The 15,534-nt window shown below is 38.0% G+C and overlaps 7 protein-coding genes across 7 annotated transcripts; 5 read left to right on the top strand and 2 right to left on the bottom strand.

Annotated features, from left to right (window-relative positions):
- Positions 1 to 1,482: 1,482 nt before the first annotated feature.
- VMA5 (H(+)-transporting V1 sector ATPase subunit C) lies at positions 1,483 to 2,661 on the top strand (the record flags this gene model as incomplete). Its single annotated transcript, XM_018366369.1, has 1 exon — positions 1,483 to 2,661. One exon carries the CDS (start codon positions 1,483 to 1,485, stop codon positions 2,659 to 2,661), a length of 1,179 nt encoding a protein of 392 aa, XP_018220961.1.
- A 345-nt stretch (positions 2,662 to 3,006) lies between these two features.
- Positions 3,007 to 4,980, top strand: SMY1 (Smy1p; the record flags this gene model as incomplete). Its single annotated transcript, XM_018366370.1, has 1 exon — positions 3,007 to 4,980. One exon carries the CDS (start codon positions 3,007 to 3,009, stop codon positions 4,978 to 4,980), a length of 1,974 nt encoding a protein of 657 aa, XP_018220962.1.
- Positions 4,981 to 5,254: 274 nt separating this feature from the next.
- On the top strand, positions 5,255 to 7,465 carry DHR2 (RNA helicase; the record flags this gene model as incomplete). Its single annotated transcript, XM_018366371.1, has 1 exon — positions 5,255 to 7,465. The coding sequence occupies one exon, from the start codon at positions 5,255 to 5,257 to the stop codon at positions 7,463 to 7,465; it is 2,211 nt and encodes a 736-aa protein (XP_018220963.1).
- Positions 7,466 to 7,833: 368 nt separating this feature from the next.
- PSG1 (Psg1p) lies at positions 7,834 to 9,012 on the top strand (the record flags this gene model as incomplete). The annotated part of the gene is made up of 1 exon (XM_018366372.1): positions 7,834 to 9,012. One exon carries the CDS (start codon positions 7,834 to 7,836, stop codon positions 9,010 to 9,012), a length of 1,179 nt encoding a protein of 392 aa, XP_018220964.1.
- Positions 9,013 to 9,386: 374 nt separating this feature from the next.
- Positions 9,387 to 10,739, bottom strand: AAN1 (Aan1p; the record flags this gene model as incomplete). Its single annotated transcript, XM_018366373.1, has 1 exon — positions 9,387 to 10,739. One exon carries the CDS (start codon positions 10,737 to 10,739, stop codon positions 9,387 to 9,389), a length of 1,353 nt encoding a protein of 450 aa, XP_018220965.1.
- A 312-nt stretch (positions 10,740 to 11,051) lies between these two features.
- On the bottom strand, positions 11,052 to 12,635 carry MUD2 (Mud2p; the record flags this gene model as incomplete). The annotated part of the gene is made up of 1 exon (XM_018366374.1): positions 11,052 to 12,635. The coding sequence occupies one exon, from the start codon at positions 12,633 to 12,635 to the stop codon at positions 11,052 to 11,054; it is 1,584 nt and encodes a 527-aa protein (XP_018220966.1).
- Positions 12,636 to 12,879: 244 nt separating this feature from the next.
- Positions 12,880 to 15,525, top strand: LHS1 (Hsp70 family chaperone LHS1; the record flags this gene model as incomplete). Its single annotated transcript, XM_018366375.1, has 1 exon — positions 12,880 to 15,525. One exon carries the CDS (start codon positions 12,880 to 12,882, stop codon positions 15,523 to 15,525), a length of 2,646 nt encoding a protein of 881 aa, XP_018220967.1.
- Positions 15,526 to 15,534: the final 9 nt, after the last annotated feature.

The raw sequence follows: 15,534 nt of genomic DNA on the forward strand, positions 1-15,534 counted from the left end.
TGTGCTCCAACATTGCTCGTCCATTCTTTTCCTTCTCTGGTATGATGCCATACAACAAGAAGGACGTTGACGCTGCTTTCACTAAGGTTGACAACATTGCTGCTGTTTTCGATGCTAGACTAAGAGACTACACTTTTGTTGCAACTGAAAACATCTCTTTGGCTGATCTTCACGCCGCCAGTGCTTGGGCTTTTGGCTTATCCTCTATTTTGGGTCCAGAATGGAGAGCCAAGCACCCTCAACTAATGAGATGGTTCAACACTATCGCTGCTTCTCCAATTTTTAAGACCCAATTGACTGAATTCAAATTGGCAGAAAAGGCTTTGACTTACACTCCTCCAAAGAAACAAAAGGCAGAAAAGCCAAAGGCCGAAAAGCCAAAGGCTGAAAAGAAGAAGGAAGAAGCCAAACCAGCAGAAGAACAAAAACCTAAACCAAAGCATCCATTGGAAGCCTTGGGTAGATCCACTTTCGTCTTAGACGATTGGAAGAGAAAATACTCTAACGAAGATACCAGACCAGTCGCTTTGCCATGGTTCTGGGAACACTACAACCCAGAAGAATACTCCATTTGGAAGGTTGGTTACAAATACAACGATGAATTGACTTTGACCTTCATGTCTAACAACTTGGTCGCTGGTTTCTTCAACAGATTGTCAGCTTCTACCAAGTACATGTTCGGTTGTCTAGTCGTCTACGGTGAAAACAACAACAATGGTATTGTCGGTGCCGTCCTGGTCAGAGGCCAAGATTTTGCTCCAGCTTTCGATGTTGCCCCAGATTGGGAATCTTACGAATACTCTAAGTTGGACCCAACCAACGAAGAAGACAAGGAATTTGTCAACAACATGTGGGCTTGGGATAAGCCAGTTGTTGTCAACGGTGAATCCAAGGAAATTGCTGACGGTAAGGTTTTGAAATGATTTTAATAACTTTTTACGTTCACATTTTTTCTTCTACAACAATACATACAACTCAAACGAAACAAATTTTTAATTTAAAAGTTATGAAGTCTAGTTCATAATGCACACTATAGTTCACACGTGGTCAAATTATATGTAACGATTAACGTCCATGTTATCATTATGTATATTGTAATAATCTCTCAATTGAATCCTGCGTTCTTTTGAGATTACTTTAAAAACATTTCACATACTCTTAATTTCCCACATTAGGATTTATATTATGCAGAACATGTCCTATTGTTTTATCTCTTTGTGAATAACGTAAATATGCAACTTTTTTTTTAGGCCAAACGAAGTATCAGTCATAAGCAGCGTGTTACCCGTACTTGAAGGGATTTTATCAAGACTGGAAAACGATTTAGAATAGAACTCAAGATAGTGCAGCACGTCTGGTGATTAATAAGAATTCTCAAGTAAAAACTGTCACAGCACTCAAGAAGAAAACCAAAAGAGGTATATAGAAGTTGCAGTTGCTARAGTTTGTGTTTCTTACTTACTTCTAGATCAATTCTTTAAAATGGCTACTGCGTTATATACTGCAAACGATTTTATATTAATCTCTTTACCTCAAAATGCCCAACCTGTTACCGCCCCTGGTTCCAAAACCGATTTGTGGTTTCACGAGAGTTTAATTGGCGGTAGAGCATTTGTTTCTGATTTTAAAATTCCCGAATTCAAGATCGGGTCCTTAGATACATTAATAGTTGAATCGGAAGAGCTTTCTAAAGTAGATAACCAAATTGGAGCTTCTATAGGCAAAATCATTGAAATTCTTCAAGGCCTAACTGAGACGAGCACCAATGCTTACAAAACTTTACCGATCAACAACATGCCAGTTCCTGAATATTTGGAAAATTTTCAATGGCAAACTAGAAAGTTTAAGTTGGATAAGTCTATTAAAGATTTGATTACATTGATTTCTGACGAATCATCTCAATTGGATGCTGATGTGAGAGCTACATTTGCAAATTACAATAGTGCCAAAACCAACCTGGCTGCTGCTGAAAGAAAGAAAACTGGTGACCTTTCTGTTAGATCCTTACATGATATTGTCAAGCCAGAAAATTTTGTTCTACATTCTGAACACTTGACCACTGTTCTTGTAGCAGTTCCAAAAAGTTTGAAATCTGATTTTGAGAATTGTTATGAAACTTTGTCCAAGAACGTTGTACCAGCATCTGCAGGTGTAATTGCCGAAGATGCTGAGTATGTCTTATTCAATGTTCACTTGTTCAAGAAAAATGTCCAAGAGTTCACAGCGGCTGCAAGGGAGAAGAAGTTTATCCCTCGTGAATTCAATTACTCCGAGGAACTAATTGACCAATTGAAAAAGGAACATGACTCTGCTGCAAGTTTAGAGCAATCTTTACGTGTCCAACTAGTTAGATTGGCCAAGACTGCTTATGTTGATGTCTTCATAAATTGGTTCCACATCAAGGCCTTGAGAGTGTACGTGGAATCCGTGTTGCGTTATGGTTTACCACCTCATTTTAACATCAAGATCATAGCTGTTCCACCAAAGAACCTCTCTAGATGTAAATCCGAATTAACTGATGCTTTCGGATTTCTTGGTGGTAATGCTTTTATCAAAGACAAAAAAGGGAAAATTAACAAGCAAGATACTTCGCTTCATCAATACGCTTCCCTTGTCGACACAGAATATGAACCATTTGTGATGTATATAATCAACTTATAATTGATTTATAATTAACTTAAGATCAATATATATTTCTGTTTTTTTTTTATACTTCCTTCTTTTCTTGAATAAAAAAATCAATAGAAGTAATGAATCGAGTATGGTATGTACAGAAGAGTCAGCAACTTACAGATTATTGATATTAATTTGCTTCTACCTGGCTGTAATTTTAAATTTTACTTTTTCCTGTTTATAGTTAATAAAGAAAAAAAAAGAAAACCTAAAAAAAAAAAAAAAATGGTATGAAATAGATTGATTCTGCATAACTAGGGGGATTTTCTAAGCACCAGAGGGTTTATTTCAACTAGATAAAAGATAATCTCAAAGCGAGTGCTAAATTATCAAATGCACTGGAATCTAATGTCAAAAGAGCAGACTGCCTCTTCTGTGTCATTACCAACTGTAGACAACAGTGAACCCTGTCACATCGAAGTTCTCCTGAGGACGGTGCCTGAAAAGGGACTACAAAACAATGAATCAACCTTCAAAGCTAGCTCTTCTGATAATACCGTGTTGTTTCGTACAAGTAACGGGCCATTACAAAATACAACTGGGGATACTCACTCAACATTTCAGTTTGACAAGGTTTTCAATGCTAATGCCACCCAAAAAGACGTTCAAGATTTTCTTCTAGACCCAACAATAAACGACGTCCTAAACGGTTACAATAGTACGATTTTAACATACGGGCCGAGCTTTAGTGGGAAATCTTATTCTCTTATAGGATCACAGGATGGCGGGGGAATACTTCCCAACATTTGCAAAGCCTTATTCTCCACACTGGAAGACAGGGTAAAAACTAAGGGAAACAATTTCAGTGTCAGCGTTTTGGCATTCGAAATATACATGGAAAAAACGTATGATTTATTGGTACCACTACCAGAAAGAAAACCATTAAAACTACATCGCTCTTCAAGTACGATGGACTTGGAAATCAAAGATATTCGCCCGGCGCATGTCAGCTCGTTCGAGGATTTAAAAAGCTACATTCAATCAGTTCAAAATTCTGGCAATAGGATGGGATATAGTAGTGAAGCAGAACGGTCAAGATCGCATGTCGTTTTTCAGCTACACATAGAGCAGAGAAATAGAGGGCGTGACATACTGAAAAATAGTTCTTTATATTTAATCGATTTACATGGAGCAGAGAAATTTGATAAAAGGACTGAAAATACGCTATCACAAGATGCACTAAAAAAACTAAACCAATCCATTGAAGCCTTAAAAAATACTGTAGAGTGTTTGGAAATTAAAAACCTGGATTCAATATATAGTGCGAAAGCATCACATAGCTCTACCTACCGCGAATCTCAACTAACGGAAGTTTTACAAGACTCTCTTGGTGGCAACAGGAAAACGAAAGTGATTCTGACTTGCTTTTTAAGTAATGTACCAACTACTCTATCAACACTTAAGTTTGGTGACAGTATCCGCCAAATTAATAACAGAGTTATGGATAATACCAGCGGTTTGAATTTGAAAAAAAAAATGGACTTATTTGTGCAGGACATGAAAATTAAAGATGATAATTACATCTCCCAAATTAACATTTTAAAGGCCGAAATTGACACCTTGAAAGGTCACAGCAGCCAATCTGTCTCCAAGGAGGACTTAGCAACGAAATACGATGATAGCAAAAAGGAAAACACAAAACTAAAGCTACAGTTGGACAGTATTGCACAGTTATTGAACAGATTGACCACTGAAAATCCCAATAATAGCATCAATGACGAAGTTTCTGAAATATTAATGAAGAGGTGTGAGCAAATCGCTCAGTTAGAATTATCTTTCGACCGACAGGTAAATGCTAATTCAAAATTGGAAAAAGAGCTAGAATACAAAAAATCCAAAGAGGAAGCATTAGAGTCCATGAACGTTAAACTACTAGAACAAATTCAACTTCAAGAAAAGGAGATTCAAGAACTGCTAACCACTAATGCTATTTTAAAGGGTGAATTAGAGACTCATACTAAACTAAATGAGACACGAAATGAAAGAATAAAATACTTGGAAGGCTCTGTCAAAGAGCTCGGCATTAATAAATCAGCAACCCCATCGCCCAGAAAAGGATCCGTAAGCTCATCATCGGGAAATACCATGTCGCATATTGAAGAAGGTTCTGAATTATCTAATAGTCCTTGGTCACTTAATGCTCCCTCAAAACCCGTTGGATGGGGTGTAAGGAAAGTGTCGTCTAGTAGTATAGCAACAATGGGATCTCAGGAGTCGTTTACGCCAAGGCCGTTTAAGAAAGGATTAAATCTTCATTCTATTAAAGTCACTCCAAATACTCCTAAAAGCCCTGATTCGGGCAACTGATTAACTAACATTAAGTAAAGTAACCACATAATATAACTCCATAGTACCTTTGTAATTATAATCATGACAATCACGTTAATATTACATTCGCTATATTAATGTAGAGTGCGATTTCTTTACTTCTGCTTTTCTTTCGGCGGCTATTCGTCCACAATGATTTGAAGAATGAAGAAGTTGGAAAAAAAATTCTGCTCGATGAGATGAGATGTGGTTGTAGATTAATATACGAGGATTAGTCCAAAAATCCTTCCCAAGGCTCCCGCAGATATCACTCATGGCAGCTGCGAACAACAACAACAACAGTTCCGGCTCAAAATATGCTTCCAAAAAGCAAAATGGTAGGAGAAATGTACATCCATTCAATAGAGATACTCAAATTAAGAATCCCAGTAAAATCATAAGATTCAATGACTCAAACGAGGACGATGATGTCTCCAACAGACTTTTGAAAGATGATGTTGTTACATACAAATCCTTGAAGAGTCGGGCAAATGAGTTACTTCGAGTGAGAAAGACATTGCCGGTTTATCAACACAAGAGCGAGATAATGCCCTATATCAATGCTAATCCTGTTACAGTGCTTATTGGTGAAACGGGTTCTGGTAAATCGACGCAAATTCCACAGTTCATTTTAGAGCAGATATATGATAAAAAGAAACACGGATCCATTGCTGTCACTCAACCTCGTCGTGTGGCAGCCATTAATTTGGCTACCCGTGTTGCCCAAGAACATGGTTGTAAATTGGGTGACCAAGTGGGTTATTCTGTTAGATTCGACAATACTACCACTGCAAAAACTAGACTTAAGTACTTAACCGATGGTATGCTACTTAGAGAGCTAATGATGAATAATAACCTCAAGGAATACAGTGTCATTATCATCGATGAAGCGCACGAAAGAACCGTACTGACAGACTTAATATTGGGGTTCTTGAAGTCTTTAATACAAGGACCAAGGCCAGATTTGAAAATTATCGTCATGTCTGCTACACTACAAGCTGAAAAATTCAGTGAGTTTTTCAATAATGCACCAATTTTGTTTGTGGAAGGTAGAAAATTTGATGTTTCACAATACTACTTGAAGGCACCAACGGACGATATAGTAGATGCTGTGATTAGATGTTGCATACAAATAAACCAGGGTGAACAACTAGGGGATGTCTTATGTTTTTTACCAGGCCAAGAAGAGATTGATAAGGCGGTGACTATAATGGAGAAAATTGCCAAATACGTTTCAGATGAAACATCGGTACCTCTATTAATTCCTTATCCCTTATATGCTGCATTGCCACCTGTGCAACAAGCTTTAGTTTTCGCACCGGTGAAGGGATTCAAGAGGAAGGTCATTTTCAGTACAAATATTGCGGAAACATCCGTTACCATATCTGGCGTAAAATTTGTTGTTGATTCAGGACTTCGGAAAGTTAAAGTTTGGAGACATCAGTTGGGGTTGGCCACTTTACTTACCGTGCCCATATCTCAAGCAAGTGCTATGCAAAGAAGTGGTCGTGCTGGTAGAGAAAGTGAGGGCAAAAGTTTCAGGCTTTATTGTGAACCGGATTATTTGAAGTTGCCCAAGCAGAGTGAACCTGAAATAGCAAGGAGTGACGTTACATCTCCTGTGCTAATGCTGAAAAGATATGGTATCAATGACATTGTGAATTGGACCTGGTTTGAAAATCCAGGCAAGGAGGCCATAATCATGGGTCTTCAAGAGCTTTATGAGTTGGGTGCCCTCGATACTCGCGGAAACATAACAAAGCGAGGTGAACAGATGGCTCTGTTGCCATTGCAACCGCATTTGAGTAGCGTTTTAATCAAAGCCAGCGAAGTTGGTTGCTTGAGTCAGGTCATTGACATCATTTCATGTCTCAGTGTGGAAAACTTAATGCTGAATCCATCTCCAGAGGAAAGGGATGAGGTGAATGAGCGCCGTTTGTCCTTATGCAATGCTGGCAAAAAGTACGGTGACCTAATCATGCTAAAGGAGCTCTTTGATATTTATTTCTACGAATTAGGGAAAAGTCAAGACGCAAACTCCGAAAGAAACGATTGGTGTAAAGGCTTATGCATTTCGTTACGTGGGTTCAAAAATGTAGTTCGTGTCAGAGATCAGTTAAGAGTTTATTGTAAGCGTCTCTTTTCTTCAATCAATGAGGAAAACGAAGAGGCCAGAAAGATCGGTGAAGATGGTGACGAAATTTCCAAGATCCTGAAATGTTTCTTAACTGGGTTTATCAAGAATACCGCCATCGGAATGCCGGACAGGTCGTATAGAACTGTTTCCACTGGGGAGCCAATAAGTGTTCATCCGTCATCTATGCTATTCCTGAACAAGAGTTGTCCTGGTATAATGTATACAGAGTATGTCTTTACCACCAAAGGGTATGCCAGAAATGTTAGTAGAATTGAACTTTCATGGCTACAAGAAGTTGTGACTAATGGAACTGCCGTAGCAAAGCAGAAAATTTCTAGTTCAAAGTAAGCTGCCTCCTAATTCTCAGCATGTTTTGTAGGTAAAAGTATCTTGTATAATTTATAGAGCGTTGTAAAATTGTTGTAGCAACCATAACTTACATTCAGATATTCATTTTTTGCAGTGCATATATTAACGTTGGTCACTCACTTCCTTATTTGTACAACCGTTTTCTTCAAATTATCTCGGGAAGGGCGAAATTACAACTTTTCCGTTGATGTCTAGGAAGAAAATAAGACCAAGAAAAAAAAAAAAAGAATAAATGACATATCTTTGAGAAAGCATTTCACTCAAATTTGAGCTAGTTTATCTACTTAAAAGGTCAAAAACAAAGCAGAGGCCATTTATTTCATAAGATTTGAAGCAGTCAAGGAACGATGAGGTTTCAAGATAATGCTTTCATCCTTTTTTTCTTGGCTTCGTTTTGCCAGTATGTTCATGGTGCAAGAGCAGTTCATCGTCCAAAGGAGAAAATGACTACTTCCGAGGAAGTTAAACCTTGGGTCCGTACAATTTACGGATCCCTAAATGAAATTGTCACACCAACGGTTATTGCTGGCGTTACTTTTTCTGCTAAGCCAGATCCAACTCCGAATCCATTACAACCTTGGGTATCTTTGAAGAAAGATGGTACTCCACAGACCATTAAACCAGAAATCAAGAAGGGCCGTACCCAAAAACAAAAACCTGATTACTCGACCTATTTCAAGACCGCCACTATGCATACATTTTCGTACGAAGAGTTGAAAGCTGTCAATATGGACCCTGATGACGTCCACGAAGAAGAAGAGTTTGTGGATGAAGATGATACTTATGTTTCTTTGAATCCTATTATCAGATGCACTCCCGATCGGTACTTCAGCAAAGGACCAGCGAAAGATATCCCCAGTGAACCATTCTGTACACCTCGTGAAAATTCCGACTGGAAAGTTGGCAAGACTTATTTCGTCACTTGGTATACAAGGTTTTTCGAAGACGAGAATTCTGATACAGTCGCTGATAAAGTCCGTGTCCATTTGTCTTATGTCAAAGAAAAATCCGTAGAGATGGGAAATCACAAGAGGGATATTTCTGGAACATTTTTCACATCTGAATGGATTGACAATGTCGATGGCCTACTGCCAATTGAAATCAAAGAAGATTGGTTGCAGAATACATACGAGCGTAGAATAATTGTCTCTGTTCAACCATACAACATACCAGATGAAGACTTTGATCCACGACTAAACGGTGTGTTGTTGTATATCCGCATGGGTTCCAAGGTATATAAACCTACGAAGGAGCAGTTGGCTTTGCAAGATGCAGGTATATCAGACGACAAATGGTACTATATTGCATTATCTATACCTACTGTTGTAGTGATATTTTTTGTCCTCATGTACTTTTTCTTATACGCTAACGGAAAGAATAGAGATTTCACTGATGTCACAAGAAAGGCCCTGAATAAGAAACGCCGTGTATTAGGTAAATTCTCAGAAATGAAAAAATTTAAAACTATGAGAAATCACAAGTACACCGAACTGCCATCCTATAAAAAAACCGGTAAACAAAACTAGTTTGTTTTCCATATACGTTTCCTCTTTTTTCGAAAAACTTAACCGGACTGGTTTCTTCCCCTTACGAGCTAGCACAAGGCAACTTTCCTGTAAAGCTTGTTTTTTGTTGTTTAATTTATCATAATTCAATTTTGTATAGCCATTCAAGCACAAATTCTTTTCTTTTTTTCCTTGAATATGTAAATAGAAGTTAACATATACTGAACAATATTCATATATGCATATATCTACACAAGGACCTTGGTATCTAAAATATGTTAAGATATATAACAAAAGCATATTTATTCATATCAGATTATTATAATGATGTTGATATTTAAGATGGATTACCTATTAGGATTTAAATTTTTTTCGTTATCTGGCCAGCGTCTTTCTTATATCCATTTTTGCCTTGCAGCGACTTCACATATTTTCTCCAGAGTAATTACTCTCGGATCAGGCTTGAAATGGTGTTCAACCACTGCATCTTCTCTCTCCGCGTTTTTAGTGTGTAGGTGGTCTTCTTCATTCTCACTGTTATCGGCATTGTCTTCGTCTTCGTCGTCATCTCCGCCGACATCTTCGATGTAGTAAAAGAAAGGTTCCAACACCAACATAATCTTCCAGAAGTTGTTTGTGCCACAGTTAGCAAATAAAACATCAACAAGCGCGGGAAGATACTCTAATTCGATATACTCTTCCGCGCAACACACAAATTCATCTAGTTCGTAGTCTTGCTCGTCAGCAGATAATGTTGAATACATTTCTGACAGCAAAGTTAGCTCTTTGCTGATAGTTTTTGGAATATCTTCTCGAGCTTGCCATAGCAATTTTTGGGCTCTTTCAAGCCTTTCTTGACTAACAGCATCATCCTTGCTGTCTTTTTCGCTTTTTTCACCATTAGCATTATCAGATTCTTGCAAAGAAGGTAAGAAACCGTTCTTTTCGCTTTTAACCATAAGTTCATTATACTCGTTGTACAATGAAATGATTTTCATCATTGGTTTGTATAGTTGTTGACAGACCTTCATCTCCGAATAAGGTACGATAACCTTTTCCAAATAATGATTGATTAATCCTTCCATGAAATTCGCCCAAATAGAAGAAAAGACATAATCTTCGTCATACGTCGACTCCGTAAAATCTTGATTAATGTTGTGCTGTATGATCTGTTCTGTTAAAGTAGGGAAAATATTTTTATGGGCCTTAGACATTTCATCTTTTAATGTTGGTATTTTTGCGCTACCCTCACCGTTAATGGAATCTTCCGTGCCATTTTCTGACGAAAATGATTCTGAGTTTTTATCACCATCTGTCTTATCGAGCCAGTATTCTGGACCACCTTTTTCGGATAAAGTTACCAACAGGAGAAAAAGTTTTACTTTAACCCAGGGACTCAGCGAATCCACGTAGTCATCGGTGATTTTACTTACATCGATATTTATTTTCCTGTGGATGCATTTAATGAATTTTTCGATGTAATGTGATTTTTTCAGTCCATACTTTTCATTAAGATATCCAACAGAAGTGATCACGTCGTAATTGGTATTTTCCAAATTCGTATGCTTCAAAAAGTTAAACGTCAATTTCCGTCTACTTCCATAATGTCTCTCTCTTTTCTCTTCGCCTTTCTTCTTTCTTCTGATCTTCTTCTCTCTTGAAGCGCTCAAATTAACACATCTTTTGCAAGTACAAGCCTTCAACGATGGTTTGTTGGCTGTTTGCTTAGGCATTAAATCTTTGGCCATCTTTTTGACCTTCTATGATTGTCTTTGATTCGTAACCCTAACTGTCCTTTCTAAAAAAAGCAAAAGGAACGGTCAAAGCAAACAGTTTCGATGATAGCTTTCCTATACTCATGTAGCTGAATAAAGAGTTTATGAAATTTGCTTGATTTTTCCAAACGTAAAGCTGGTAGTCGATCTGCCAGCTTTCGGTACGTTTCGAAAAAGTAATTGCTAAAAAAAGTCACCGAAAACGAGGAATTTTTCATTCCGTTTAGGACTAGATGTATATAATGTCTACTAGACCAATTTTAGCTCTACATAACCTAGATGAATTCATGGCAATTGGATCGCCTCCATCATATCAAAATCACTCTCATCTATATACGTGCACAGAACTGTACGATCGTTGAATTGCGTGCCCGGTAGTTCTTCCATGGCGTTTTTTGCGGCTTCCAATGTTTTGAACTTGATATAAATATTACCAGCACCTACGGCCAGGTTTTCATAATTAAGTCTGTAATCTACACCCGGTTGACATATCTTGATCACTTCTATTCCCTTTACAGTATACTTTAAAGTTTCTTTGACCTCTGTGATGAATGTCTCATCCTTCAAATCCAATGGGTCCAAACAGTTCAAAAGCATTAAAACTACAGATTCTGGATGCACAGATTGGGTAACAAGATTTGGCAAGCTTTGAAACGTAATCCATGATGTAACTTGCGATGTCTTGCCGTCGTTCGGCTTGAACCACTTGTATGGTTTTAATTTATCTAGAATATCTGGAGTGACTACTTCAAACAATAATAGGACGCATTTGGTAAATTCGGGTTCTTTGTCAGTATTATTTGCACCGAGAGAGCAGTTGTAAAAAAGCAGTTTGGAAGCACCGTTTGCTATATTAAATGACGCGAGTAACTCTTTCATTTTATCATCATTAGCTTCCTTCACATTTTCTAAATTCTCTAGAGCGATTACCGTACCTCTGCAAAACCCAACCAAATGATCCAGTTGTTGAACGTATTCGTTTGGCCTCCTCCAATCTAATTCTACATCACCAAGTTTCGCTTTGAAAAATGATCGGCAAGCCAAAACCATAGTACTACATATCTGGGAGCTAAACTCGACAATGACATGGTTGGGGCTTCCTTCACCAATAAAAAAATCCGTAATTTCAAAATCCTCCGAATTCTTCTCAGTTTCCTTCAAGCCTGCAACATAATTTTCTAGCAAAGCTTTCAAATCCGCTACAATGCGGGGATTGGTGCTGTGAGATAAACCCGAGATAATGAGTCTTGAATTTGCCTTAGAGGAAGCCATGTTATAGTAAGCCGGAGAATCAAACGCTGAGCCGGGGTAAATAACATTTTGAGCATTATAGTTCATATCGTGCCTATTAGTTTGTACTTGCATTTTTTCATGGTCATCGTGGAACTTACGACCGTCATTTTTCCTTTGATTCCCAAAACGACCGTAGTTTTCATTTCCGTTCCTGTCTCTTCTATCTGATCTTTCGCTTCTTCCTCTTCTTTCATCCCTTTGTCTGCTAAAGGAATTGTCGTTCCATTGTGGAACAGAGCCGTGAGTATTATATCTGTTTTCTCTATTGTATGATCTCCCTAATGCATCTCGTTGACCTTGGCGATGAGGACCAGCCCTTGATTGGTCATAAGTAGATCGATTCGCGTTCACAATAGCTGAAGACTGTAGTCCGTTACTGCGGGAATATCGGGCATCTCTGCTTTTTGGCGCAGTCGGAAGCTTACCATCGCTTCTTTGTCTCTTGGAATGTGCATCTATATAACCATTATTTGTGTTGGATCTTTTATTCTCAACTCCCACAGAATCCTTGTCTGATCTTCCTATAGACTCCATGATTTTGGACCTCAAATCCTCCAGTCTTTTTTCGTCTGTCATCACGCCGTGCTTATTAGTTACTTTTAATGGTTTCTTCCCTTATACTTCTTCTCTATTGTTTTGAGCATGAACGTAAACGCTTAATTTTCCTCATCTTGAATTTTTTCCAGAACTTGCTAATTAGGCGCGACAACAGAATACTACCGAACACGCTGTTATAATTTAACATATTTCAGAGGACGTCTTTCATTTTATTGTTTCCAATAGTACAGTGTCAGCGGTGTAGATAGTCACTCATATCACCATGCGAGGCGTTTTAAAACTGTTGCTTTTTGCAACTTTTATCATCACAGGATCTTTGGCAGCCGTTTTAGGTATTGACTATGGCCAACAAAATATCAAAGCTATTGTAGTCTCACCACAGGCTCCAGTAGAGCTTGTGCTTACTCCAGAAGCCAAACGTAAGGAAATATCTGGCCTTTCAATAAAAAGATTACCTGGTTTCAAGAAGAACGACCCAAATGCAGTTGAAAGAGTTTACGGTTCCGCTGTGGGAAGTTTGGCAACGAGGTTTCCCCAAAACACGTTGTTACATTTGAAACCATTGCTTGGCAAGTCATTGGAGGATGAAAGCAGCGTGACTTTGTACTTGAAGGAACATCCTGGCTTAGATATGGTACCAACTAATAGAAGCACTATTGCATTTGCAGTTGATGGTGTGGAGTACCCATTGGAAGAATTAGTGGCAATGAACGTTYAAGAGATTATCAATAGAGCTGATTCGCTGTTGAAGGATAGAGATCCTAGAACAGAAGACTTTGTAGACAAGGTAAGTATTACAGTTCCCGACTTTTTCGGCCAGTACCAAAGAAATGCACTCCTTGACGTCAGCTCCATCGCAACTGGCATTAAAGAGACGTATCTAGTTAGTGAAGGTATGTCTATTGCTGTCAATTTTGTTTTGAAGCAACGCCATTTCCCACCAGGTGAATTACAGCACTACATTGTTTATGATATGGGAAGCGGGTCTACTAAAGCTTCAATGTTTTCTATATTGCAACCCGAGGACATCAATGAGCCAATTACCATAGAGTTTGAAGGGTATGGTTACAATCCACATTTGGGCGGTGCAAAATTTACTATGGATATTGGTAGCTTGATAGAAAATAAGTTCTTGGAAAATCACCCCACCATTAGAACCGATGAGTTGCATGCTAATCCTAAGGCTTTAGCCAAAATCAACCAGGCGGCAGACAAGGCAAAATTAATATTAAGTGCTAACTCTGAGGCTTCTATCAATATAGAGTCTTTGATTAGTGACATTGACTTTCACACTTCTGTGACTAGACAAGAATTCGAAGAATTTATTGAAGACTCGTTGTTGGAAATAGTCAAGCCAGTAAACGATGCTCTGGCCGAACAATTTGGTAACTACAAGACCAATTTATCCGACGTAAACGGTGTGATTTTGGCAGGTGGTTCTACCCGTATTCCAATTGTGCAAGAACAATTAGTCAAGTTTGTATCCGAAGAGAAGATATTGAGGAATGTCAATGCTGACGAATCAGCTGTAAATGGTGTCATTATGAGGGGTATTAAGCTATCTGATTCATTCAAGACTAAACCATTAAACGTCATTGATCGTTCTGTAAATACTTACTCTTACAAACTATCAAGTGAATCCGACTTGCATGATGTTTTTATTAAGGGAAGTGTTTATCCGAACAATACTTTCGCATTGACAAACTCAAGTGATTCCATTCCTGAAAGCTTTACCATTGACTTATTTGAAAATGAGAAGCTATTTGAAACGTACAAAGTGAATTCTGCGGTGGTAAAGAACTCTTATGCCTCCGAGAAGTGTCCTGCCGGAGTAGCGTATAACATTACTTTCGGTTTGTCCAGTGACAGATTATTTTCTGTCCAAGAAGTTAGCTGCATTTGCCTAAACGAAAATGACGTAGATGAATCAAAGCAAACTAGAAATAGAAATACTCGGTTAAACATTGCCTCCAAGGAAACCGAAATTCAGAGGCTGTCTACTCCCGAGCTTCTGAATTTGCACAATCATGTCAAATTACTCGACAAACAGGATAATAAAAGATTTCAATTACAAGAAAATTTAAACATCCTCGAGAGCGACTTATACGATGCTAGAAACCTGTTAATGGATGATGAAATTGTACAAAATGGACCGAAATCTCAAGTAGAGAAATTGTCAGAAATGGTCAGAGTATATTTAGATTGGCTTGAGGATGCATCTTTTGACACTGATCCTCAAGACATAATCAGCAGAATCAGAGAGATTGGAATATTAAAAAAGAAAATAGAGTTATACTTGGAATATTCGAAGGAACCCCTGAACTCCGAACAGTTTAAAGGAATGCTTGAAGAAGGAAATGAATTATTACAGGCTGTGGAAAAACACAAAAACACTGTTGAAGGGTTTTTGAGTGAATTTGAAACTGCGTACATAGATACGATAGAAAATGTTCGGGAAGAGTTCAAAAAGACTAAATACCCGGCATATATTTCCAAAGCACTGTCTACTTGGGAAGAAGCCCTAACCTCTTTTAAAGGTTCCATTACCGAGATCGAAGCACTTTTGGCCAAAAACTTATTCGGTGAAGATCTCCGAGAGCGCCTATTTGAAATAAAATTGAGATTCGACACGTATCGTGCCAGCTTAGAGGAAAAACTGCATTTTATTAAAAGCGGTGATGAAAGTCGTTTGAATGAAATAAAGAAGTTACATTTGCGCAAGTTCCGTTCTCAAAAGAGAAAGGAGGAAAAATTGAAAAGAAAACTTGAACAAGAAAAAAGCGAAAGGAATAACCAAACAGAACCGGTAATAAACAATTCGACTAATAAGGAGGATACTCCTGTTAACGATAAAACTACTGAATCAAATCCATCATTTAAGAATGACATTCTGCATGATGAATTATAGGAGGTTTGT

The sequence above is a fragment of the Saccharomyces eubayanus genome, chromosome XI, assembly GCF_001298625.1.
Source record: "Saccharomyces eubayanus strain FM1318 chromosome XI, whole genome shotgun sequence".
Lineage (NCBI taxonomy): Eukaryota > Fungi > Ascomycota > Saccharomycetes > Saccharomycetales > Saccharomycetaceae > Saccharomyces > Saccharomyces eubayanus.